The sequence below is a fragment of the Eufriesea mexicana genome, unplaced genomic scaffold, assembly GCF_001483705.2.
Source record: "Eufriesea mexicana isolate 0111107269 unplaced genomic scaffold, ASM148370v2 scaffold2566, whole genome shotgun sequence".
Taxonomy (NCBI): domain Eukaryota; kingdom Metazoa; phylum Arthropoda; class Insecta; order Hymenoptera; family Apidae; genus Eufriesea; species Eufriesea mexicana.
Genome location: NW_016910631.1, coordinates 86222 through 113157, shown reverse-complemented (window position 1 = coordinate 113157; position 26936 = coordinate 86222). Strand labels below are relative to the sequence as shown.

Genomic DNA, 26936 nt, shown 5'->3' with positions numbered 1-26936 from the left:
CTTTCAAATGAAAATTAATACTTGTAAACTTTAATAAGTACACTCTTACCATACATATCACAAATTCTTTTCCTTATTCTTTCCATACATTTCGTTTTTAAAAATAGGATAATATTAAATATCAAAAATTAATATGACTTAAAGAACTAACTTGATGTGTTCATCTATTACATCTACTAATATCAGTAACCATTTGAAACATTCCATAAAATATATATTGTTGGAAGATGAACAAATTTGTACCTTTGAGAAAGTACCTTATATGTTATCAATATTTCAAATAACTTAATTATGGATTAAAATATTCTCTGAATCTAATAGACTAGAAATCAAATAGGAGCACCGAAAAAAGTTATTTGTAACATTGGTAAAATATGGTTTACATTTATATATTTCAACAATAATTACTATATGATACTAAATTTCAATTGTGAACCTTCTAATTGTAAGTAAACAAACTTATTACTGAAACTACTTACAACGATTAAAAAATATCACACTTCTTAGATAAAAAAAATAATTCGTCTTCAAATTTATTATTGGCTACTCCTATCCATTTGATGCCTTTTATACTGCACTATTTTTACACAATCTTCTACACAAGTTATATGTATCACCAATGGTCTATATTATCACTGATCACTTGTATTACATGTAATGAAGATATCAACGATTTAAATGGGAAGTTCAAGATACACAAAAAATGATATACATGGTACAACACATTAAGTACAATTACATTTTCCTATTTCCCATTAAACAACACTTAAGTAATACATGAACTTGCATATACATTTTTCGACATCTCTTGGTTATCAAAAAGTTACAAATACGTTAACAAGAATACAAAGGTATAAAATAATAGTAATACATATTCAATTATGTGTAATTCACAACATGTACAATTTTGATTATAGTTCAACCAAAGCTAAAAATTGATTTCAAAAATTTTTAAAGTACATTAACCATACTCAACAATACACTCTAAAATTTATTAAACTTCTGCTGGATATGACTAATTAAAATTTTTCTCTTTTATTTTTCAAAAGAAAATTATTTAAAAATTAAAAATCTTTTATTCTCTTCCTAGCCTCTTATTATTTATAAAAAAAAATTATTTTGTGTTACATTATTATAATCACATTCCAAAAATAGTTTATAAATATTTCTTGTACTTTAAAAAGTTATGCGTGATTCAATAATTAATATTCAATATTCAATGATTCAATTTTCAATGGCAAGCTATTTTTCACCATCTCATTGCTATAACATCTTTGCTTATCTTTGACCCATTAATAAGAAAATGTCTTTATAAATTTTGTTACATTAATGTTCAAGTTTTTCAGAACGTTTTTTACGAGAATATCTTTTGATTAATATAGAAATAAGAGGATAAAACAGATAAATTATATGACCGGAATAATAAACGGAAGAGTAAACCTGATGATAACGAGAATATGACAAAAAAATAAAACAGATAAGGCAGTAACCTATAAAACAAAAACTGTATATTTTCATGAAAGTCCACACAAGTACTCGAAGTTCAAGACGACTTTTAAGTATGCTGTGTAATTTCTGATGATTCTTCAATATTTCAGTTAACTGTAAGAATTAATACAGCATTTTATTCACTAGAATAATATTAAATTCGTAAATTAGTTTAATTTGATGATTAGTTTAAAAATAATTTAAGTATTTGAATAAGGACTTATTTAATATACCCTATTTCCAATTTTATAAATTATATCTCAGAAAAGAAACAAGAAATAATAAAGATTGAATAAAATAATTCATTACTATAATGACAATATAATAATGAATGCTAAAATTATAAAATTATTAAATAAGTCATTAAATATTTACTTATTTGATTATAATTTAAAGAAATGATAAATTGTTTTGTCACTATATATGAAATTAAAATTGACATTTAAACAAATCAGACTTACATCTCTCTCAGCATACATGATAATAAATTCGAGGAAGAAGCACATATAATATCCCGAATGAAAACCATGCCATATCGCGAGAAAAAGCAGCGTTAAAAACTGACTATACACTTTCGATCCCAAAAATTTCAGTCTCTTGTAAATATATTCCGCACACCAATTATTGGTGTTTATATTGAATGACATAATATAATCATTAAATCGAATTGCTGCTTCAAATTTTAGCAACTGGACATTTTCGCAACCATTCCAAAGAAGACGGCCTTTTTCATCTTTCCCATTATAAGTTAGTCCAAAAATTGTACAAACCTAAAATAAAAATAACTTTTTATGGTATTAATCAATTAATAAGGAGCAATTTGCTTATTTTCAAATTTTACGCATTTATTTTTTTAACAACAAATTAATGTACTTTGTTAAAAATTTCTTGAAATCTATAAGCCTAAAAATGTTTTCAATAAATGCTGATATAATTCGAAAAATACATTCCATAATATAAAAATCCGTATTACACGAGTACGGTTCCGGGTATATCTACAGTATATAATATTAATCGGTATAATCACTTAATTTTTTAATCTATATTCTTACTGGAACCTTTCTGCCGACTATTTGCAACAACGATGTATGTAATATAACATATCACTACACTATGAAACTATAAATTTATATCGTATTATGCTACCACAACTTTTGTGTTGTGTTTATAAACTGATTATACGATCATCTTACTGTATATATGCATACTATAAATATATATATGTATATGGTTTTCTTACCCCTTCAGCTAGTAACCAACAAGAAACATATTTGTAAAAATTAAAATGACCCCAAATGCCAATCAATAGAAGACGTTTCAAGAAAACCTGTTGTTCAAATTCTGTACTTAATAAATATTCATTGGGTATATATGAATTCCCTAATTGATAGAATACCAAATATATCAATCCAATAAATAATCGAGAAATGCCAGGAATGAGACAATCAGGATGAGGTTCAATTTCTTGTTTTACAGAATCCTAAAAATATGAAAAACAAATTAGTTTTCTTTTCAATTCATACCATATTTTATTGTATATATATTGTATCAATATATTAATTAAACAATTTTCTTATAATCTTTTCGTTGATTAATATTTTAATATGACTTACGTCCGTATCGCTCGTCATATGCCGCCCGTGTACATAGTCTAAATACCTTTTCATACTAAACTGTGGCCCGACAAGAAACGATCCTGGAAAATATGTAAATGCTGCAATTTCTAAAAACGTTGGTCGCTCTTTTAAGGCTAGACTTTTCTGTGATACAGACAATTGTTTCTGGAACAATAAATTTATTACTCAAATTTTTTTTTTTTTTAAGGAAATTTCTTTCGTGCTTTAACTCGTCTACTTATACATCAATAATTAGACATTTTCAATAGATATGAAGTATACTACCCGCTTCGTACGTACTTCAGGTTTTTGGCCGTCTAACAAGTTGAACGCGACACCAATTAACCGCAATGTTAATACACATTGAGGCATTGTCCATTTTATATCGTAATTATCGGTACTTGTTATATAATATCCTGTCAACAGTGAAAACGAGTGTTATTATTTATTATATAATTTTTTAATTTATTAAACTACGTTAATTATTTATTAAATAATTATGCATAGTTATAAATGTGGTTAAGTTATCCAATAGTTTCATTCCAAACTATTAATATGTACATTTATATTTGACGTTTATAGTAATTAAAACTAATGAGATTTCATGCATATTTATTATAATAATTCACACGATTTCTAAACACTTTGAGATAATATAACAGGCAAAAACGAAAAAGTTTTGTCAACAGGAAAAGTGCAACAGTATTTGTACAAGGCTTATTGCGTAATAATCCATACTGAGCATTATTAAGCAATAGAGTATATAGTATCTTTTTTATGTATTTTTACGATGCCTATATTCAATGTTCTCAAAATGTGCATTTTTACTAAAATTGTCAATTAATCGCACATTCCTCGAAAATCGTATGAATAATTATGCGATAATCAAATACGTAAGTGATAATATATTACTATTTCTTCATACCGCATGAAAGATAAGCCATGTTGAAGACGAAAATAATAAAAACTGACAGGGAAGTACCCCCGAGTCTTTTTAAGATGTGATAATTGATGTATACTGTTGCTGCTGAATGAATCACATTAAAACCTGTAAATATCGTTTATGATCGATTAATTTCCTGAAGAAATGATCGAAAATATTTTTTAATAAAAGGTATGCTTATTAAGCAATTAATTAACTTTATAAATTCTCTGAAACAAATTAATGGACAATTATTTTCACATCCATTAATACATTCAAATAATTCAATATCTTTTAATATCTTCTGAAACAAAATATTGTTTTCTCCAAAATTTAAACCTATTTTTTCAAAAAAATAAACATTTAACATAATTGCAATACAACAAAAAGTATAAGACAGAATAAAAAAATTTATTGAAAAAGTTGAAAAAAAGATATCTTTCAAATATTTTTAATTATTCAAATATTATTTTTCAAGAACAAATAATTACCATAATTCCATAAGCAAATCAAAACACCGCAGGACGCAAAAAATATATGTTGACAAATCGGACATTTCCCATACAAAGTATATCTGTGAAAGAGTGCAATGGGTGCTCCTGAAAGTTTTTACAATTGTATTACTCTTGAGCATTGTCGACGTATTTTAAAAAACATTGAATTTATTACGTACACTTTGTAAATAAAATTTTACTTTTATCAATTTCAGAATATTGGTAATAATAATTGTAATTTATTTCTTGAATAATTTTCTTCTTTTTTAACAAAATGGAAATATAAAAATTTGTTTTAAAATAATCAGTTTTACAGCAGCCACATACAAAAAAAATTTTTTGTGTGATTACGTATTATTTCAAGAACAAGAATAAAATAAAAAATACAAACAACTTGAAATTTGCGAACAATACTAACGATCGTAACATGTTAGTAAAATTTTTATTGTTTTAAGAATATTTCTTAGTACGTTTCTAAGTACATCAGGAACAAAAACAATAATGCATAATTAAAAATATAAATTCTGTCATTAAATTCAATTTTGTAAAATCTAATGAAACTTTTATAAAATCAATTGTATAAAGAAAAAGGAGGAATAGATACATGATAGATAACAGTATGAAATAGAATTATTAATCAATTAAATAATAAGTGCTTTATTCGTGTCATTACTAAAACACACAATTATATACGTCTAAATATATAATATGAGTAGTTACATCAAATAAACAGCTTAATATGTTTCTTTGTAGGAAAAATTAGAAATAAAATGTAATAAATAAAATTACGGATATGTTTTTACTTTCATACAAAATATAATCCACAACTATGAATTGAACAATTTAAATATATAAAAGATATGATTTCATATTTTAAACATGTATATATCATAGTTGTCAATTTTTGTTACTTGCGAGGGAACTGAATATCATGCACACGTGGAACTGTGCAATATATAACCTGAAATATTCTAAAAGTATAAAAATATTATTTCGAATTTTAACATTAAAGATCAAAATTTATAGAATTATAAATATACAAATTGAATGTAACAAATAAATAAATGTACAACTTAATTATATAAACAATAATGTAACGCAAATGAATTGAAGTTATAGGTTAGTGTATATTATTTGTCAATTTTAAGAAGGTAAGACAAAAACCATGAAGAAGTAAAGATATAATGTATTTTTAAAAACATTAGTTACCAAGTAGGATGGAGATAACAAGACGAAGTGCAACTTCAGATACATTTAAACTTTCCGAGACACTCAATAATATACTATTCGACATTGTTAATTTTTTTAAATGGTCTCCAATTTCGTTATTTTAATGTTATAAATTAATCTCATAATATCATTGAATTTTTTTCTATGAAAGATATTTCGATAAAAATTTAATTTACGTTCGACAGCGTTGTCACCTGTAGCTTCTTAGGTTATCAGAGATCAATGCAAAGTCATAGAAAGAATAGAAACATTGCATAATAATTCGAATGTGTTCTAAAAGTCGTTAAATTGAAGTAATGAAAAATCAAATTTTCCAAAAACATTGTAAAAAATGTACATATATATTAAAACAGATACTTTTGTTTTACATTGCAAAACTAATGACTCATTTTATCATAAAAAGAATTAAAACAAAGGAAAAGGACACTGCTATGTTTCAAAATAATTGAAGATAAATTTTACTTATTATAATCTTAATGTAATAATACATTTTTGCTCATCATATAATTTTGCGAGTAGAAGTTATTTAACAATAATTATCAATTGTACACATAAACACATGTCTCTTTATGATATCTGAAAATGATCTAGATCTGGCCTGGACATCTGATTGCTCGCGAGCCACACGCTATCCCTTCCCTTACCATTGTACTATTTCTTTCTACTTGTCTACCTTGCATCACTGTGTATGCATAGCTGCGACTTTCAGAATACATGTTTATGCATATAATCCGTAAGAAAAACATCGGTGTCGTGTAGAATGATGAAAAAAACGAGAAAGAGAGTACCGGCAGGCTAATGGCGGGAGTAACATAGTCACGGCGGGAAAGATGTTACCTAGGCCTAATCTAGATAATTTGTCAGATTATTTCAAATGATTCCAATTCTATACGATAATTATACAATAATCCAATATGATAAATTAGATTCAGTATACTTTAAATAATTATACTACAATATGTTACAGAATAAATATTTTTTTACTATATCATACATTAGGACTTTAATATTTTTTATTCAATAGTTTTTTATACAAATTTATAGCTGATAGATAGATAACAAAAAATGAAAGTAAACAAATTGAGGTTAAATAAAAATAAAGTTACCAGTTAAGATCATTTAAAATTGGAGTCTGAATTTAAATCTTCAAGATTGTTTAAATTTAAGATATAAAATATGTACGAATTTTATCCATATATTCGTAATAAGTTAATGAAAAAAATATGTTTCTTATTTGATAAGAATATAATCACGTTAGAATAAGATTTAAAGAGAAAATAAAAATAAAATTTCATCAGTATTTCCTGGTAATAAATAATTCTTTAATAATTTAACTCATGTCACACTATACATTGTTATAATCGCAATATAAAACATATCGTAGGATTCGCTGAGTGGCAGTTTCCAACAACAAACATACTCCGTCGAATCGACTTTTAGAATCAGAAAAATCGAAATTAACTAACCCTTCGCAATCTCGCTATGTAGAAATAACGCAAATATCGCATAATATTTGTAACGTTTGCACTATAGAACATCTTGAATTTGTACGGAGGTAACTGTAAATTAGTTTTAGATTATCGTCGAAAATTCATGAAATATTAAAATAAATGTAATCCATAATTAATACGAGAAATAACTGTTTTATATTAAATATTTCGTTCTGAAGAAGTGTACGAAGGGTAGATATATCGACAGTTTAAAAGGTCATCTCTAATATAGAGACAATGAACAAAAACTCCTATATTAACTTATACGGGGTGCCCCATTAAAAGGTGATTAATCGTACAGAAAAATGCAGCATCAAGGTTATAAGGAAAGGTTTTAAACGATGCAGTTCCTTCGAATAGCTTTATCTAAAGAGGCACAGTTTTAGGAACACCCTGTATAATACCTTCTATTAGAAAAATCGTGTTTACTTTGAAAAGGTCGCCGATTCTTGCTTAGAAAAATATATCGATCATGGTTTTGCATAACAATCGACATTTAAATCGTATTTCCTAATATTCGTACATGTACAAAGATTCCTTTTACACACACACCTGCACGCACACCAAAATACATTTAAAGAAACTCGCTAATGAACAAAAATTAAATTAATTTAGCGTTTGATTCTTTTGCAAAGTTTAACTCTTCGTTTCTTGGCATGAAAAAAGGATATTTTTTATACCCTAACTGTGGATACTATATTAGTAAATTGTAAATTTGGAAATTATGTTACTAATATTCTTTCTATCTACATCTTACATGTACAATATTACAATATGCGACACTACATGTAACATACAGATACGATATAACTTGCTAAATTTTTCTAAAAATTTGTATGCAGTCCTAATGAATAGGAACTTTGATAAAAAAAATTCAAGTGTATTATAAGAAATTACTGTGAATTCATTTTTGAGAACATATAATAATTAGTTTGAAGATCAATGATATAAGTTAATCCTTAAAAGTTGATTTAAAATGTTGGTACTATTGTTATTGAAAAACGAAGAGTCAAATCGACGCTTTAAAGTCTAATACTGCCTTACGATTTCTTCATTGAAGCCGATTTAATATCATTCTTAGTATTCCTAATCAGTTTTAGATTTGATACAATGATTTACAGCTTTCCCGAAGTTTAGATAATTTGCAAATGTTAAACGCTGTTAATCATTGTTCAAAAAATATCAGAACCGACCGAGTTCTATGGGAAATTAGAATATTTCTAACCATCAATTCATAGATGTCTAAAAGAATCTGTAATCTGCATTTTCAAAGCATTAAAAAACTATCATAGGAATAAGTTTTCAAATTATAACTTTGAATGTAACTTCATAATAAAAGTGCACAATTTAATTCATCTGTCTAATTATGTCTTTTTTAATGCTCAAAATGTTACTTATCAAACCTTACTTATCAAATGGAATTTCAGATCCATCAAGAACTTAAACACAAATAGTTGATAACTTATGAAGAGAAAAATTGTCAAAGGTTTTGACTGGTCCGAGCAAGGTATGTAAATGGTACCCTGTCTTCCGAGAAAATTTCAGATGAAAAGAAACTCGGTCGAATAATCAATCTTATAATATTATGCTTTACTGACTACGAACAAAATTATACACTTTCGTTTAACTTTCAAATTTATTGATTATTTCAACAATTAAATGTTACGTACCCTTTTAATAAAATGTCGGGAGCTACTTTCAATTGTTTATTTACGAAAGTGAAGGTTTTTGTATCTCACTAGTTAAACTTTATATCTCATATTTCACCACAAATTCTGATACAAATCGTTTTAAAATGTATAAAAATAATGGTATTTCGATGCTTCTCTGACTCCTGGAATTAACACGATAAAATTTTTTACAAATTAATTTACACCATAATCTAACAGTGAAATAAATATTTAAGTTAAGCCATCCATTAAATATTTTGATCCATTTCTTATTAAATAAAGAAAGTTGAGATGATGAGAAGAATTTTTATTGGAATACATTCAAATTTATGAATGCAAAAATATTCTATACTACGTATTTATGTTAAATCAATTTGCTAATTCATTTAATATATAAATTTTCAAATATTACAAAGTATTAAGAAAGGAAATCCAGAAATCAGAGCAATGCTATGCATCATTTTTCAAAGAGTGTATGGATATTCCGCTAGATAATTTCTAATTAACGGTGGCAAGTGTTTAGTGGGTAATTTGCTCCTATTAACAACTAATCTGGCCAAATGACTAAGAGACCTAACTTCTTTAACTAAAGGCTTTGTCAAATAAATTTCACTATAAAGTTGTCCACTATAATCTACCCAAACTTCTTTTCTATGTTCATCAACGCTTTTTGAATATTCCACATAATATTCTAGCATTTTAATTGGACAATCGAAAAGAGGAATCGCAAAAGCAAGTCTAGGTTCAGCATCTAATCGAAATTGTCCCACAAAATAGTGAACTCTAACAGAGGTAGGTCCTCTAGCAGTCTGTACAGACACAGCAAACATGTATCTGCTATCCGAACTATCTCTCATTAGCCACCGACCAACTGCAGTATTTTTTAATAGATTTTCACTCTGCTGCCAACTAAGACCTTCGTGATACCAACCACAAGTTTGTAAAAGTCTTTTAACTTCGCTTAGTCTAGCTGCATCTTTGTCCATCATGTAACTATCAAAACTCCAAGGACATGGCATTAACCAAGAGACTGGCGTAGTTGGAGTTCTATCTCTTCTATCATTGAAATTTTCTTCATTATTCTGAGTTTCGTTTTTCTGCACTAAACCTCCACCGTTAAAATTGTTTTTAGTTCTTGAAGATATACCTGACAAAGAATTAGGTGAATTGGTCGTAGTTGCAGTTATGTTTACTGTACATTGCCCTAAACTTGCAGGAAGCTGTACAGTTGCATTTACTTGAATCTGTACTCCTGAATTAGAATCCAAAACCATAGAGTTACGATTTTCAGAAACTTGGAGGTTATTTGATTTGACATGATAAAGATTTTGAACATTATTACAACAGCAATTAAAGTTTTGGCCTCGTTCCAATTCTTGTTCGTTTCTTTTAGAACTTTTAGCTTGCTGAAATTGCATCACTGGCACATTAGTCACTTGAAAATTCGAAAAAACTGAATTTTCCTCACAATTTCCTAATGATGTTCCCTCCTCTGTTTTTTGTGGTAGAATATTTCTTCGAGTTCCAGGTAATTCCTGGCAGCCACTTGGAGGTATTAAAAACATCCTTTCATCGTTTACGATTCCTTCGTGATTTCTTTGTTCATGAAGAACAATAGAAGCTTCCTGATTATCAGTTGATAACGTCTTTTGCACAAAACATCCACCACCAGACAATTTTGGACGGATTTCCATATGTGGTGTTTGTATAAGAGTTCCAGCATCTGTACTTTGAATTAAGCAGCCTCCAGATTGTATATTCGGTGTTGTTATTGTTACACTTCCTCCAGTTAAGTCACAACTTGTAGTAATTTGACATCCGGAACCTTGAGTCTTTCTTATTTCTTCATTGATTAATGGAAATCCAAGAACTTGTGTATTATTCTCATATCTTTGGAGGAAATTTTCCTTTTGTTTATCAATTCTTGGTTTCTCCAAGTCAAGTGTCATTGATGGATAGTTAAAAGAATTGATAACTGGTTGACTATGAATAATAGTTGGAGCATTTATAAAACAACCACCACCGCTGGTATAGCCTTTAGGAACTAGTAGGCCACCATAATAACAGGTCGTTGGATGAATTAGAGTATTATCCTCGTCCATGGTTTGTGGTTCACAACAACCTGGAGCTGGAAATCGGTGACGACAGTTTGGACACATCACCGTCAACATTTTTTGCAGAAATACTCTATTTTCAGCATAACACAGTCTTGTATCTATAAGCAAAAAACAAATTTTTTTATGAAGCAAATGTATGATATGAAATTATATGCAAATATATAAAATTATTTTCAATATGACTAAATATCATTCTACTATCTAACAAGTATTTCTTTAACATCTGATTTTTTATTGCTACTTTACAAAAAGTAGTAGCTTCAATTCTAGAAATAAGTTTCAAATATGACGAGAGAGAAAAGAATTGCTATAATTAGTAAAACGTACATATTTACTAATGTTATTTGAAGTAATTTATTTAAATACAATATGTAATATCATTATTTTAAACCATTCTCAGGCTAAAATATTTAAACATACCAATACTTTTTACTCAACTAAATTTCAAGGAATAAATTATATTTCAGATGCAGAACTTATGTTAATATACATACACCAACATTACTTATCTTAATATATTATATAATATATATGTTTTATAAAATGTATGTAATTGATTACTTAATCGAAACTTATAGAAATTTTAATATAAATAAAAAGCATTTTAAAAATAAATAATAAACATGAATCTCAATTTTTATAAAATTATACAATACTTCGTATTTTACTCATTCGGTATACGTGATTATTTATAAGTGACTGGCATAATTTACGTAATTGACCGCATTGCGTAAGTTATTTTCCATGAAAATCTGTTCCAACTAAAAATACTAACATGCCTCTATAATTTTGTTTTTCTTGTCATTTCACTTCACATAGTAAATTTTGTTTACATTCAATTTAAATAGTTTCTCAAATCCTAATTTTCGAGTTTTTCAAATTATATTTTATTCCGATTTTACTTTTTATTTTCGAAATTGCAATGCTGTTATGGACGTAACTTATTTTCAAAGAATTATTATTCGTCGAAAAATCAGTTATTCTTAATTATACAATTATTTTGTTTTACAAAATCTCGATATCTCTTACATTTAATTAAAGCCTATCTTTTTCTGCTAAAACAGAAAATATGACGTTAGAAATTAAGCGATTACATTTTTGTCAGTTCCACCTTATTTCGTTAATACGTTATAATCAAGTCATAAAATAATTATACACTATATGCAGCTGCTTCTTGTTCTAAGAATAAAACGTTTCGCGTTCAACCCGTATTCTTGCAAGGTTGATCAACAGGCGTAAAAAACAGTGAATAATTGTGCGTTGCGTAGTAAATAAAGGAATTCCAACGGAATCAAATTGTTTCTATTCCCCAAGAAAGTTCTTAATTAACAATGATTTAGAAACTGTGGAAACCCCTTTACAGTATAACGAATATTTATTCGTAAATTCGTAACAAAGAAAAGAAAAAGTCAATATTTCTATCGAAAATATAAAATCGAACAATTCCTCCATAATTAACAATATTTGTCCATTTCACGAATATACCATTGGCATCGAACACGCAAGAAAACATCCACACAGATGTTTACATTCGCTATCCTTATCTAACTACAGTCATCGCTTCTCTGTTATTATCGAAACAATTCAAATGATCGTAATATGGTAATAGAATAAAGTAAAATGCAGGATACTCGTAAAACGCAAAAAACGAAATACAAAGAATTCGTCTAACGAGTGTAAATCGATTTCTCATGAACATCTCCCCCTACCAACTGATCGGCGAGTCACTCGTTGACATAAGAGTCCGTTAACCTTGTCAGTGTCTCACTGGGGTTATTTAAATAATCGACCAAACGTCAGGCGCAACTTCCACGTACGACTTTACGATTCATAGTTTAAGACCAGGTGTCGCATTCTCCCGTGATCTCGACAGGAATAGAGACGCATCTTTCGACATCGTTCGCGCGCACCGCAGCTGCCTTCTTTTCCCATTGTGTTTTAATGGGCCACGTGGCAGAGAGATGTCCGAGTGTTAGTAAAGCGGCACGGAGCCGCTTTTCCACGAACGTGTCGCAACGCTAGAAGGCCAAGCCCCCATTTAGAAGTTGTTCTTGGCCTCTCCAACTCCCCACCACTGTCCATCATCTCGCTCCCCACCAATGGCGCCGTCCAACTGACAATCCCCCCCCTCTCTTCTGTCCCACACCGACACTACTGGTTTCTCTATATCAATCATATTCAGAGCTTTTTCTAAATATTTGTTCGCTTCGAACGAGATAAACTTCGTGTTTGCAATTTAAAACAAACCTTGGGTGATAATAAAAATATACAACGTATCGGTATTCGTTTAAATTTGAAGAGCAAATGTTCGAAATTGTTAAGAACAGTTTAAGTAACACTACTACCGTATCTAACCTTACGAAAACGTTTCATCGAGATATCTTTAACGGTTTTACGATAATGTCTGGTAATGTTCTTCCCACGAATCGACAGTAACAAAAACAGGTATTCGTATAAGAATAATAATCTGATAATTTCCCGATCTTTTATGCCGATTCCTGAAATGCTCGACGTACTTTTCAGAATACGAGTATCCTATCCATGCAACAGCGCCGATGTATCTTAGAGCGAATGTTGTAAACACGGCGAAAAAAGAATCAATGTTTTTCTTGTAACGCAATATTCCAGCGAACGGAACACTTTCGCCAGAATTGTCGTGTCACGATTAACAAACCTGCAGTTACAATAAATATTCATCGTTGCGAATAAAAGGAACGACTGCCGGTGCCGATTTCGAGAAACGATTTCACATCACGTCATCGACGAATTGGTATTATCCGGAACCCCATAATCGGTTCTACCAAAACGCTCTTCACGTGTTTACAACCCCCTTAATTCGCGTTATCGATAAATAAATTACAATGTAGATGTCGGAACCACGCATCTTACAATGACGGTAATTACCAAAGTAATCTTTTCCGGGAACCTCGGAACTGTAAATACAAAATTAACCAGATTATATGAAACGTTACAATGTATTCGTATTAATATTTTTTTATTAATATTCGTTTTATTGATTCATTTTGTATATTCGTATTCTCTATATCGATATTTTTGAAAAATAGTAAGAAATTTAAGTATATACGAATGATTTATCCTTTCAAGTGTGATTTACATTTTTGAAATTACTTTTGTCATTGGTTTAAGAATTTTGCATTGTTGTAATATTGTTAGAAAAATATGTCCATAAATATTATAGCAAATTATAATACATATTAGGTATATATAAAAGTAATAATTGCTGTGTGCAAATTTTCTTCTTGAGATTGAAGATTTTTTTTTTATTTTCTAGCCATCTCGTAAAAAAGAATTAAAAGGAAGATGCATTTATTTTGATTTTCTCGATGGAAGTAATTGTTATGAAAAGCGAATTATATATCTTATGGAATAATACCGAATAAAGGCGAGAACGTCAGAAGCGATTTCTTCAACTTCGTAGAAGACTAAAAATAATTCTCTTTCTTATCTTAATTAAATGCTAAAATTCATGCTGCCTAAATATTTTCCACGGTCACGAATTCTACATATTGTCAAATAGAAACATGAAATAATCAAATAAAGAATTATTTCGTTTCATGACGCAAGTTTGCTTCCTTATCGAGCCTTCCTTGAAATAATAGTCGTCAATTGATGACACGTACACGATATCGAAATTATGTGGTATCCAAATGTATAATAATCTTACGAAAGTGCCCAACTACGCAATCTATCGAAAATTTTATCGTCAAATAAGGGTCACCCGTTATCTATTTTGCAATTGTTTTTTATTTCACGTTATTCGTTCGGAAAATCCAAATTCTAGCAATTTTAAGTTTTAGTGAGAAATTGTTTCCGTTAAATCGCTTAATCATTATTATTTTTGTATTTATCGAATTATTCCACGTATTATTTTCTTTTAATTTTACTATATTCGTAATTTTCTTATTTTACGTTTTTACGAGGAATATTACAAAAATTTGATTACGAAATCTTTTTCTCTTTTTCAGGACGGAAGCGACTAAAATTTTCTTATAGGATAAAAAGTTTGGAAACGAGACCTGGTTTATCAATTAGTACCTATCACGCAGATTTGTTCCAGGTATAACGTTCGATCATTTATGGTCGTATTCTCGCCCAAACGAGCAATTTTAAGTTACCTTTCTTCAAAATGAACAACGAAAAAATCAACTAGACGCACTTTATCCAACATCCTATACTACAGGAAAGTAACTATAAAAAGTTAATTACAGTCCGCCGTGTTCTTCTCCCGTAGCAATGTTTATTAAATTTTATTAAACTATTTAATTAAATAGTTTATTGATAATTTTTATATTTTCACAGATTCAATTTTGTCTTATTAGCCGATATGCATAACGTAAATATGTTATTTTAATTCTCATTAGTGCGTCTATTATTCATATGAAAGATAAATGCAAATATTCGACGATGAGATAAGGTTCGAAAGTCAAATAAACTTTTTAACTTCAATGTTTTTCAACGAAAAAAAAGCAAGTACATTTGCAATAATAAATTATATCGAGATTATGTATTTCCAGCGTGCGCGTGAAAACACATTAATCAGGCAAATAATTAATGAAATATCTAAATGTGAAAAATTTCGAAGGAAAAACATATTTGAATAGCCAGCCATAAAGTGACACGATTTTTTGTATCTATATCTATTTTAATTAACTATTTCAAGGATATCAAGTTTTTCTTGGAATTCTTACAGGTTCGTACTTGTCATTTTCTCTATTTATTCATTGCGCAATTTTTTGTCATAATTTGTATGTCACGCGTATATTTTAATCTTAATTTCAACCTCTGTATTTTTCTCCACAGCCTTGGCAGTCCGTTGAATTCTGGTAGGACACACAAAGGACCATTTTCGAAGATTCGTAAAAATCGAGCTGGCAGATTTTTCGAGGTGAAATACGTGCTCGATGTTCATTAAAAATCGTTAATTTTGATTTTTTATTATTCACGGTACCCCTGATCTTTATTCTTTCCCGACCATCTGTTCTCTCCTGTCGTTGGAATGCCAAGGGGAGTGGAAACGGTCAAAGGAGAGAGAGAAGGAGAGAAAAATCTTTCTTCGAGCAAAGAGGACTTCGCAGAATCGGACGTCGTAGCTTTATTTGAGGAAACAGAACGAGACTCTGATGGAGGGCCACAAAATTAGAAGAAATCTAAGAGAATGCTTTTTTCTGCTATCACGAGGACTCGGGATTTACGAATGCATCAAGCAGGATATAAAGAGGAATAATTTCTTTCTTTTTATCCATTTCTCGCTACTACAACGTCCCTCTTCTCCACGGATATTTATTTAAAAGATATTTCAACGAATCGCAAGCTAATTAACTTTCCTTCAAAGGAAAAATCTTTACGTGTACTTTCTAATAGCATTGCATCGCTGTCCAACGATTTTCGAGAATAATTCGTTATTTAATTCTGAAAATCGATCTAAGGGACACGAAAGATCGAAAATGAAAGATTCGTCGTGGCAACGATCGATATTCGCGAGGATATTTCACGAAGAGGAGAGAAAAAGGAAAAGGCGTGAAAAAGGAAGTGATAAAAATGAAGGAATAAACGTATAAATGCTAAGAAACGATTATTATGTACATATGTATAGGGATAAGAGAAGAATGGAGGAGTGCATAAATTTGGTGAAGAAAAAGCAAGGAACGAGTTTTACGATGCACGTTCGAAGTCATAAGGTGGTTCGAAAGCATCATAAATCGAGAGAAGGGTTTGGGATCTACCCTGTTTCAAGGGGTCTGGCTAGAAATTCGTCTTCTCGGAAAACGACGAACTGGGCTGATGACCTATACGCCGGCGAAATACAGTTCGTCGTAGCGAATGCTAATTTTACTGGTCAACTTCATCGATGCTACGGTCCTTCGGTTATACAGCTCTCTTCAAAAGTCACCGACACTCGCAAATATTATATCTGGATACAATTTTTTCCATTTTTAAATTATTTACCATGTCTCAACCACAGACATTTTTCACTGAAAATCTCGACTAAAATCGCGAATTATTTTATACATACAGTGGCAACAGAGATGACAAAAGAAAGTTTAAATTTTGATGCCGATTTTAGTCTAATATATGTATTATAATATTATATAGTCTAATAAATATATTATATTTCTGGAAAATCCATGGCTGTTGTAAAATGTAATTCCTTCTTGCAAAATTACGGAGTTCCTACATAATGTCTAATATTTGAACTTTCTTTTGTCTGCCACTGTATATATAATTTATATCATACTAACATCATGTTTATTGTAATAAGATAAACACGTATAATGTATATTGAATATATAGAATTTAAAGAGAAAGACGTGTGTGTATAAATCCATACGTACAACGATTTGACCTTTATTAATTTTGGAAGTAAACAAATATTCAATACTGACGTGAACATGGAAATTTAATAAATGTCTGTCATAAAGGAGCAAATAAAGGAGAGAAACCAACAAACGAAATTCGAAATTTTCCTTTATATTTACAATTGTTATATAATTTTTACAAATGAAACTTGAATTTTCAACATTATTGTATGTTTGCAAGATTTTTAAGATACAAATGAAATTTTCAATCGCGAATTGATAATTAAAAATGACTATAAAACGTTAGATGTATTACCAAAAATAAAAGAAAATGAAAAGGAAAGAAAAGAGAAAAATGTAATTAATAAAATCTCACTGTTTAAGTATATTCTCGTGAAATTTTGGAGTGAAACAAGTTGCGAATGGAGAAACCTGATATTAACTTTTGGAGTTAATTGAGCAGTCTCCACTTATGAATAGTACTGTAGCTGGCCTCGTTATCGGCAAGATTTCCAGCAAGTATAAATGAGAAGAGGTTCCTCGAATGAGTGGTAACACGGATTTTATCACTTACAGATAAGCGTGAATTTTATTTTACAAGCTTTCGAAGAAATAAACCTGCTTCCGTGAACGGATCTGCTTTTGTTGTTACAACTATTTAGAGCATTAGCCTTTGTTTATTAACAAATTATTAATTTCATCTAAATTTTATAAAAACGTATTTCACGAATTTTGCAAAAATGAAAAAAAAATGTAAATCAGATATACAAAAAATTATGCACGAAACAAAATTTGTCAAAAATAAATTAATTTAACAAATGCAAAATTATTTCATTTTTTACAATGTAAAATTTAAATTCGTTAAATATCATCGTTTATATTTTTTCAGAATTTCGTATTGTAATTCAAAATTTATGCAATTGCATTTTATTTAATTATAAATTATGCGGTTAGTTAAAATTGTTGATTTAAATTCTAACATTAAATGTTGGATATAATACGAAATTGGAATATTTAATTCGAGAATATTGTGTAATAGGTTGAAAAACGTTAAAAAAACGCGAATGCTTTCATTTCCCCCATTGCAGTTTATATGTTTCTTTTAACTATTTGTTAGAGTCACTCCTTCTGCGAAAGGAGGTCAAAAGAAACAAAAAACGAGCGAAATGACTCATTCCTTTTTCTTATTGGCAAATAACTAGGGGAAAAAAAAATGTTAATTTTCCAGCAATAAGTACAAAATCAATTAGCCATGACGATATATTTCCACGTAAAAATATCGATTTCGTTGAACGAACGAGAAATTTTATAGCACGTTACAAGCGATAACTTCGAAACGATCATTGGAACGTAAAAAAAGAAAAAAAAAATTACCGCAAGTCCATTAAAATTCATAGGTTAACCGTTAAAATGGATATAAATGTATCCAGCACGATGCTCGAGAGGTGAAAAAGAATTACCATACAACGTCGAGTTCACAGAAAGCGATTACTGAAAACTCGACGAACGTTTAAAAGCGTTGCTTACCGAAATGTTTCTGTGATTTGGTGACAACCGAGAAGAAATCCCCTACGAAACTTTCTCCGAAAAGGCACTTCCACTTTCACCTCACGTCTCGAAAATAGCTGCAAGCACTGCTAAAAATAATTCCAGTTCGAAGCACAATAGAAAGCTTTCGAATTTTTCGTTCTACTTAAAGGCCAGAAACGAGAAGCTCGGATATCGAGTGTAATACGGCTTCGACGTGGATACACAGCGTCTACTTTCGAAGGATTGTCAAAGTATTATGTTAAAAAGACACCAGACCGATTCCCCCAACGTGAGAGTCGGGATAGCACTGGCGCTGCTACCACTGAATGAATCTATAATTGCTTTGGTAAGCACGTGATCCGCGCGAGAGTGGTGGGGGAAATCGTGGAAGACTCGTCGAGGGAGCATTAAGAACTCTATTTTAGCGATGGCTACGACGTGGAGACGACCGACGAACTGAAATACTAACTTTTTTAATAATTTATGAACGATATCGAGTTTAAACTTGCTTTTCGATACCGCGATAACTCGATTAATATAGCATATTTCAATTCGTCAAAAGAAACAACGAAAACTCGTAGAAATAATAATTAAATCTACGACTATGACCTTCGATGCTGAATTTATTATTTCAGTTATTCCTATTACATAAACATACTAGGAGATCGAATAGGAGCTATACACCGGATAAATATCGTATTACGTAAAAATACGTCGAACACTTCTTTCCTAGAATTGCACCTTTTTTTACGTTAATTCCGCAATTTGAAAATAAACATCACGGAATTCAGTGAAAACAAACTATGGCGAAAAAATTTATAATAACAGGTTATGTAGGTTATATTACAGAATAGCTCGCATACTCGATACCTCGTTGCGACGAAGTATAATAAACGATCGATTTTAGTCTGTTTTCTTTTACTTCTTTCCGTTTCCGAAGTGCCTTTCATAAATTACTATACGAGCAAATCGACGACTGCTATAGTCATCGACGTAAATATTTCTTTCCAATTAAAAACCGTTCTCGGAATTCGTCTTCTTAATTCTATTTAAATGATATACCGGCATATCGGTATACCAGTTGGTCGGGAATAAGCAGGATCAGCGATTGGTCAAAGCTATCGCTATTGCATGTGCGACAGAGCACATGGCTCGCGGAAAAATGGATTCCTTTTAACTGGTTTACGTGCGATCTCGTCTGCGCTATCGCGTCATCGTTCTCGCTTACGAGTTCGTATTTCCGTGGGTCTCGTCGAAACGTCACGAATTCCGACGATTTGACGCCGTACACTTACGCGATCTTGGCTGCCAATCGATCGCCGCTGCCAGACTAACCCCCACCCCTGCGACGTGCTCGACATTGGCAAACGTTTCGCGAACTGTTATACGGTCAGAGGTTCCTTTTAGAATAACAAAATCGATCCGAAAAATTGCACGACTTTTCCAGAATTTTAATACACTCGAAATATTCCCACTAAAACGCTTCTCGTTTATCGAACTTCCGATCTTACGTAACAACGCCTGTAACGTCCATTCGAACACCGATGCTTCGAACAATACGAAATCTTGTACGTTTGAATTTCGCGCGGGAGTTACATTTAAAAGGGAGACCAAATTTCTCTGACCACTTTTTAACATTCTTTTTTTTTTTTTTCTTGTTTTGTTTTCCTCGAATCAGAGATATTGAGAAAGCAACGCTTATCGGACGGTATTGATATTCAATGATTAATCACTAGATGTTTTATACATGTACTACGATCGGATAACTTTAATTGACTTTCGTGGAAAGCAGCGCGCCTGTTACACTTCTTGTCACTTTTTATCGCTTTTTCTCCTTCTTTTTATTTCCTTTCGGTTTTACTCGATATTATTAGCACGAAAACAAATGACGATGAATTCGTTATGCTCGAGGTATCGAATATTCTTCTGTTTCTCCGAATATTAGATTCTCATGAATATTGAAAACACGCCCCTCCCAAAAAAAGGGGAAAAAAAATAAAAATAAAAAAAGGGAGATAATACTTGTATCTGGACGATTGATGAAGAATTCTGGTAAGGGAAGGGACAAAAAAGAGAAGAAAGGAGACGGACGGAGATCGAGAGAGAGAGAGAGAAAGCGAGAGAAACCGAGAAAGAGAGAGAGAAAGAGAGAGTCGCGCGTACCTAAGACACGTTATTCTTGTTCATTTCCAAGAATAAATCCGTAAGAATCCAGCTGGTCGCACAATACGAGTTTCTCTTAACAAAATACGCTACACCCTCCGTCCCTCTCCCTTTCCAGCATTTTGCAAACTTTCCGATTCAATCTAGATCCAGCGTGCTTTACAAGCATTTGTTTTTTAGACATTTTCACTGGAAACGGTGAAATCTTATCTGAACAGTTAATCTCTTTTCCAGAATTTTGCCATATTTGCCGCCAAGATTTTTTTGCTATCAACCTGGAATTGTAACAGAAACTCGGGCATCTTTCAATCTTTCTACAATCTTCTAGGCTTTCGTATACCATATTCAAGTATATATGTATCCCCAGAAGAACCTCGAAAATTCAGTTTTTAGACAGCATATAAAGACTCGTACTGTCTGTCGACATTTGTGTATACTTCATGGACACGTACTAACAAACTTTATACAATCAGCAATAAAAAAAGGCGTTTAGAAATAATAAGTGTAATAATAATAAGTTGTGTTACATAACTAAGGTTGATAAATAATAAACAAAATTATTAATATTTATTATTACACTTAATATAAATTAATATATGTTATATTAAATTAAGCATATTATTTTATTTATTAATATAAAAATATTAATAAATAAAATTATATAAATAACGTCACTGATAACATATATGACATATAAATACATACATATACCAATATTGATTTTTTTTTTTTTGGTGATAAGATAAAACCTTTTTCATTGAGTCAGAGTCAAATAGTCAAAATTGGAAAAATTCATTAAACTATAGTTTTACCCAAATATATAAACATATAAAGATATAAATACATATATATGTATAAATAATGATTTTTTGCTTTAGTGATAAAATAAAGTCTTTTTTTAAAAACCGGAGCTAAATAGCCAAAATTGGAAAAAGTCATTATACCGGAGTATTATTGAAATATATATTAATAACGTATAAATAATAATTTCAACTTATTCGGTTATTTGTATTATTTATAAAAATGCATAAATTTTCATCCGAATAAAAACTGTCCTTTATATCTCAAGCAAGATTTTTTTCGAAAATAAAAACTTTTTGATTTTATCTCGAACGATTATTAAACATGAAAGTTTAAAGAATAAAAATAAACATGAGTTACGCAGCATGATTTCCGCATATACATTTATAAGAACCGCTATTCGAAATGTTTGCTGCAGTTGACCATGCTGTCCCTCATAGAACCGTGAATTTTATGGAACCCTTAACCATCAGAAAAATGTTCTCTGCTGATGATACATGGGCCCCAAAAGAGGTACACCTGGCCATGAGTCATGTCTGAAACCTATATCCTAGCAGACGTTAGTGACGCATGTGACGTTTTCTTCTACGCAGACATTTGTATCTTTCGATAAATTGCAACTTTCGTGTTTATAATCTTCGTTAAATATTTTGCCTTTATTAAACATTTTTAATAATTATACATGATATTATAATAATATTAAACTTTTTAATATTCAATTGAAAATAATATTCAAACATACATTGTTTCTACAATGCAAAAATGTTATTTCGATAAGAGTAACAAAAATATTGCGTTAAAATAATAATAATAATAATACTGTTATATAATAATAGAATGATATTAAGTATTTGAATATTTAGTTAGAAATACCAAAGGCGAAAATGGTAACAATATGTACCAAAAAAATATAAAAATGTCAAACATACATTGTTTCTACAATGCAAAAATGTTATTTCGATAAGAGTAACAAAAATATTGCGTTAAAATAATAATAATAATAATACTGTTATATAATAATAGAATGATATTAAGTATTTGAATATTTAGTTAGAAATACCAAAGGCGAAAATGGTAACAATATGTACCAAAAAAATATAAAAATGTCAAACATACATTGTTTCTACAATGCAAAAATGTTATTTCGATAAGAGTAACAAAAATATTGCGTTAAAATAATAATAATATTGTTATATAATAATACAATCATATTAAATATTGTAATACTTAGTTAAAAATAACAAAAAGGAAAATGGCAAGAATATGTACAAAAAAATATTAAAACGTTAAATATACTTTATTATATGATAATGCAAAAATATTACCTCGATAAGAATAAAAAAATATTGTCGAGTTACATAATAACATAAACAATATAACGATATTAGATATTTTAATATTCAACTAAAAATAGCAAAAGCAAAAATAGTAACGACGTACTGAAAAATGTTAAAACGTCGAATATACTACTCTGTTCCGATAATGCAAAACTGCTGTCAGGATAAGAATAAAAAATATCATCTCGCTGGATGTTTTAACGAAATCGTTAACAGGCCATTAAACGTATTTAAATTCGACCGTAAGCACGTTGTTACATTCCCGTCCCTGTGGAATTTATTTCGGTAATAAAGAATGTGACCGTAATGGCCGGCAGTATTCGAAACGTGTCTTCGTAGATCACACATTTCCAGAAAGCTTTTATGTTTCCTGAACAATGGGTGGAGGCCGATTCCGTTATTAGGAACACAATGCGTCCCATTGTGCATTTATGGGGCCCCTAGTGGGGGAGATTTCGTGGTAAATTGCCGGGTTTTGTAGAAATCGCTCTTTTTGAGGTTGAACAGTTCCAGCCGTGAACAGTTCCTCGAACATTGAAATCTTTCCAAAGTCTTTGTACCAAGGCACGCATCGAAACACCTATATACCTTATATTCAATTTCCACGTGACCGTAAACCGATAAACGATATATATCTTTATTCGTTTTTCCAAGCGTTTTTAATCTCTCGTGAAAGTTAAATAGAACTCTCTAACGGGTCGTTCCGTTTCAATGGAAAAACAGCAGTAAAATAAATAACATATCCGCAACGGTATCACGGAGTACCAATTACAGCTAAATAAGCCACTATAACAATGCAGTGGCAATAATACTAGATACGCAGCGCGACAGATGCATCGGAACGATTTCCTCGAAACGATGAATACACCTCCCGACGCGATCGTAATTTTAATTCTAACCTCAAATTGCGAAAGAAACGTTGCCGTTGAATCTGTATCCATCGAATAATAATGCCCATCGCGTTTTGTTTCCGTGCAGCGTGTCGAAGTTAATTTGTAACGATTATGTATACTTTCGCAGGAACGCAAATGATTTTATAATGTCGCGTTCCGGCGCGCAGGTAAATTAGAAAGCCTGCCAAAGAGCAGAAACTATAGAATGATAAAGGTTACTAGAAGCGAGCGGGCCGTTCATCGGTGGATCGAGGACTATTTCAGAGAGGATTCCAGGAACGTTTCGAACGGAGAAATCGAGAGACACGCTATGCTCCCATTTCAACTGGTCGCGTAAGTATATGGGCCTCATAGAGCTTGTTATCGTGTCTGTTACCTTGTGGTAGAGCCAGGCATCTTATCGCAAACAAACAAACTTCTTTATGACGATTACACTCGGTTCTCTCGAATCGACCTTTCCTCGAACCGACCGTCCAAGGGCGCGCCTTCCGATTAAGGTCGAGACAACGATTGTCCGAAATACTTCACGTCACACTTATCCTCTTTTGCATATCTTCCTTTTTATCCTTCCGTTAACGATCTCGCTCACCGTTACCGGAACTCGCGCGAGCGCAATTTTGCAAAACTTTACAAGTGTTCCGATACTTTCGACAGTCGTGTACGCATTCTACGATATTCCGAGTTTCGAAATTAAAAATAGTAAATTAAAGAATTACTTTCAAAACAGCTACCAACTCGATTTAAACTCACATCGATGTAATTTTATGCAAAATAAAAAATTTTATTTCGGCTCAACTATAAACGCGACTATAACGGTCCTGTGTTTTGTATTATATTCTGCGCTATACTCTGCAAAAGTAGTTTTGCGTTATTGTAAAATAGATGAATGTAATGGAAACGAAGTAAGAAACGAATTGCTTTTCTCGCACTTTTGGTTTAGGTCATTTTCATAATTAACGGCATAAACGTACGAGTATGCTCCTTTGTTATGATTGTATATGCAATGCTATTATTTTTATTGGTTGTTAATGTAAAGTGGCTATCATATCTCGGTTAAAACAGTGATTCCCATTTGGTACTTCGCGATAAACCGCGTGATAAAAAGAAGTGCGATAAATAAGCACAATGAATTATTCAACACGATGCTGGCAAATTTACTGTCAATTTTCACGCGTTATTTCAAAATTAGAAGATAGGTTTAAAAAAATAGATTTAAGACGATTTTGAAATTTTTACATTCGCCTTTAACTTTTAAATTATGATTTTTTCGTAAAATAAAGAATAATGGAGCATATGCAAATAAAGAACGAGAATAGTCCCCCGCTCGGTGTGTGTGTGTGTGTGTGTGCACGCGCCTCTCTCTCTCTCTCCGTGTGTGTGTGTGTGTGTGTGTGTGTGTGTGGGGAGGGGGCGTGTGTGTGTGTGAACAGGATACGTCGAGGGACACGCCGTATAGCCGAGTTTACGTTTTGTGGAAATATCTTAAATTGAAAATAAAATGATTTGACGTGAAGGCTTTTCTTGGAAAATTTTGTCGCTTCGTAAATATTTGATGTGTGAAGCGAAAAACATCACAGATCAAATAAAGCTTATTTCGTATCTATGATGAAACCTCGTAATAAAATTAATATAATTGTTACTATTTCTCTGAAATAATCCCCCGTGCACAAAATGTGACATGTATTTTACGAGGAATTGCAAACATTATGTAAATTATCGAAAGTGTTTTAAAATTATATTCCACTAAGCCAAAAAATATTTATCGCGTGTAGAATGATAAAATATATTATTATTAAATGGTTACACATTTATTTGTATATACAAATCATAGAATTACAAACATTATTCAATCATCAAATAATTCTAATTTAAAACTTTCATCTCGAATATCTATATTCTTAATTTCGGATATTTTGTTATAAAACATTAATTGTTTCTTAAAAACGATTCTTATTTAGTCATATTTGTACGATATTAATGAAATATTTCAAAATCGTAAAAATAAATGTGGAAACATGGAAACGTTTGAATATAGTAATTACTTATTTAACGTACAATTTCTGCTTAAACATTTACGATACTAAACACAACGATGATACCGGTAAAATCAAATTGTAAAGTCAAATGTAAAACCAATATAGGAAAAGAAGAATCGAGAAATAGTTATTTTGTAAGTTACAAAATATATGAAACGAATATGTGGTATAGCTATTTCTATATAATATGTCTACAATAAGAACATTTACAGTGATAACGGCAATACGCTATGTAAATGTACAAGTTTATGTACTTTACGCTCTAAACAAACGAGCAGCGAGAAGATTTTAGCAATCAGAACATAGTATTCTAATAACATAAAAACAATATCAACCCGAAACTTGTATTTTAGTTATTTTACAGATGCATAAATGAAAAAAACATTCGAGGAAGTACAACGCCATTTTTCCATGATTGTTTTCCAACCGAAATTTTAGATTATATAAATTGATGTTTCTTTAAATAAAGTACTCGGAGGAGAAAAAAATAGCTTATCGAGAAATAGAAAATTTGTATAAAAATAAACATTTAAAAGGATAAAGGTGAACGTACCTTCTACACTCGTTCTCGAAGCGTCTCCTACGTGTATATACAGTTACAGCTACACAATAAAGATACAAATTTTAAGGAATCTCGGAAACGATTTTCACTAACAAAAGTACAAATTTGGAAGGCTAACACTGGTTGACTTCACTTATTTTACATTTGTAACAGAATTTGTGCAGAGATTCCGGTTCGGCGAATATATTTTAGCGTCTCAAACGAGCAAGCTCCGCCATTGGTGTTATTAGTTCTTAGAACCAACAACAGAGGGTACTCAAAATAGCTAGA

The 26936-nt window shown here is 30.6% G+C and overlaps 2 protein-coding genes and 1 long non-coding RNA gene across 5 annotated transcripts; 1 reads left to right on the top strand and 2 right to left on the bottom strand.

Moving 5' to 3' along the window:
• Window positions 1-1129: 1129 nt before the first annotated feature.
• On the bottom strand, window positions 1130-5938 carry nes (lysophosphatidylcholine acyltransferase 3 protein nessy). 2 transcript variants are annotated; one of them, XM_017903932.1, is made up of 9 exons: window positions 5730-5938; window positions 4518-4625; window positions 4030-4152; window positions 3405-3520; window positions 3102-3269; window positions 2885-2968; window positions 2729-2815; window positions 1950-2258; window positions 1130-1602 (listed from the first exon to the last, which is right to left on the bottom strand). In XM_017903932.1, exons 1-9 carry the CDS (start codon window positions 5812-5814, stop codon window positions 1327-1329), a joined length of 1356 nt encoding a protein of 451 aa, XP_017759421.1. In that variant the 5' UTR covers window positions 5815-5938; the 3' UTR covers window positions 1130-1326. The 2 variants fall into 2 exon arrangements, with proteins under 2 accessions (XP_017759421.1, XP_017759419.1); XM_017903930.1 differs by having other exon boundaries at window positions 2729-2968.
• Window positions 5939-9374: 3436 nt separating this feature from the next.
• Window positions 9375-26687, bottom strand: LOC108550232 (uncharacterized). 2 transcript variants are annotated; one of them, XM_017903929.1, is made up of 2 exons: window positions 26658-26687; window positions 9375-11125 (listed from the first exon to the last, which is right to left on the bottom strand). In XM_017903929.1, the coding sequence occupies exon 2, from the start codon at window positions 11079-11081 to the stop codon at window positions 9375-9377; it is 1707 nt and encodes a 568-aa protein (XP_017759418.1). In that variant the 5' UTR covers window positions 11082-11125; window positions 26658-26687. The 2 variants fall into 2 exon arrangements, with proteins under 2 accessions (XP_017759418.1, XP_017759417.1); XM_017903928.1 differs by lacking the exon at window positions 26658-26687 and adding an exon at window positions 18872-19167.
• On the top strand, window positions 15653-16316 carry LOC108550233 (uncharacterized). The gene is made up of 3 exons (XR_001890404.1): window positions 15653-15738; window positions 15849-15933; window positions 16053-16316. It is a non-coding gene; the product is annotated as an uncharacterized LOC108550233 (long non-coding RNA).
• Window positions 26688-26936: the final 249 nt, after the last annotated feature.

What these genes read in the sequence shown, in the direction of transcription:
- nes (XM_017903930.1), bottom strand. Translation starts at nt 5,814, where the DNA reads ATGTCGAATAGTATATTATTGAGTGTCTCGGAAAGTTTAAATGTATCT. An exon ending in TGTTATCTCCATCCTACTTG is followed by an intron (nt 4,626 to 5,729) that starts GTAACTAATGTT and finishes AAAAACTTTCAG; the next exon opens with GAGCACCCATTGCACTCTTT. An exon ending in ATATGACGAGCGATACGGAC is followed by an intron (nt 2,969 to 3,101) that starts GTAAGTCATATT and finishes TCATATTTTTAG; the next exon opens with GATTCTGTAAAACAAGAAAT.
- LOC108550232 (XM_017903929.1), bottom strand. Translation starts at nt 11,081, where the DNA reads ATGTTGACGGTGATGTGTCCAAACTGTCGTCACCGATTTCCAGCTCCA.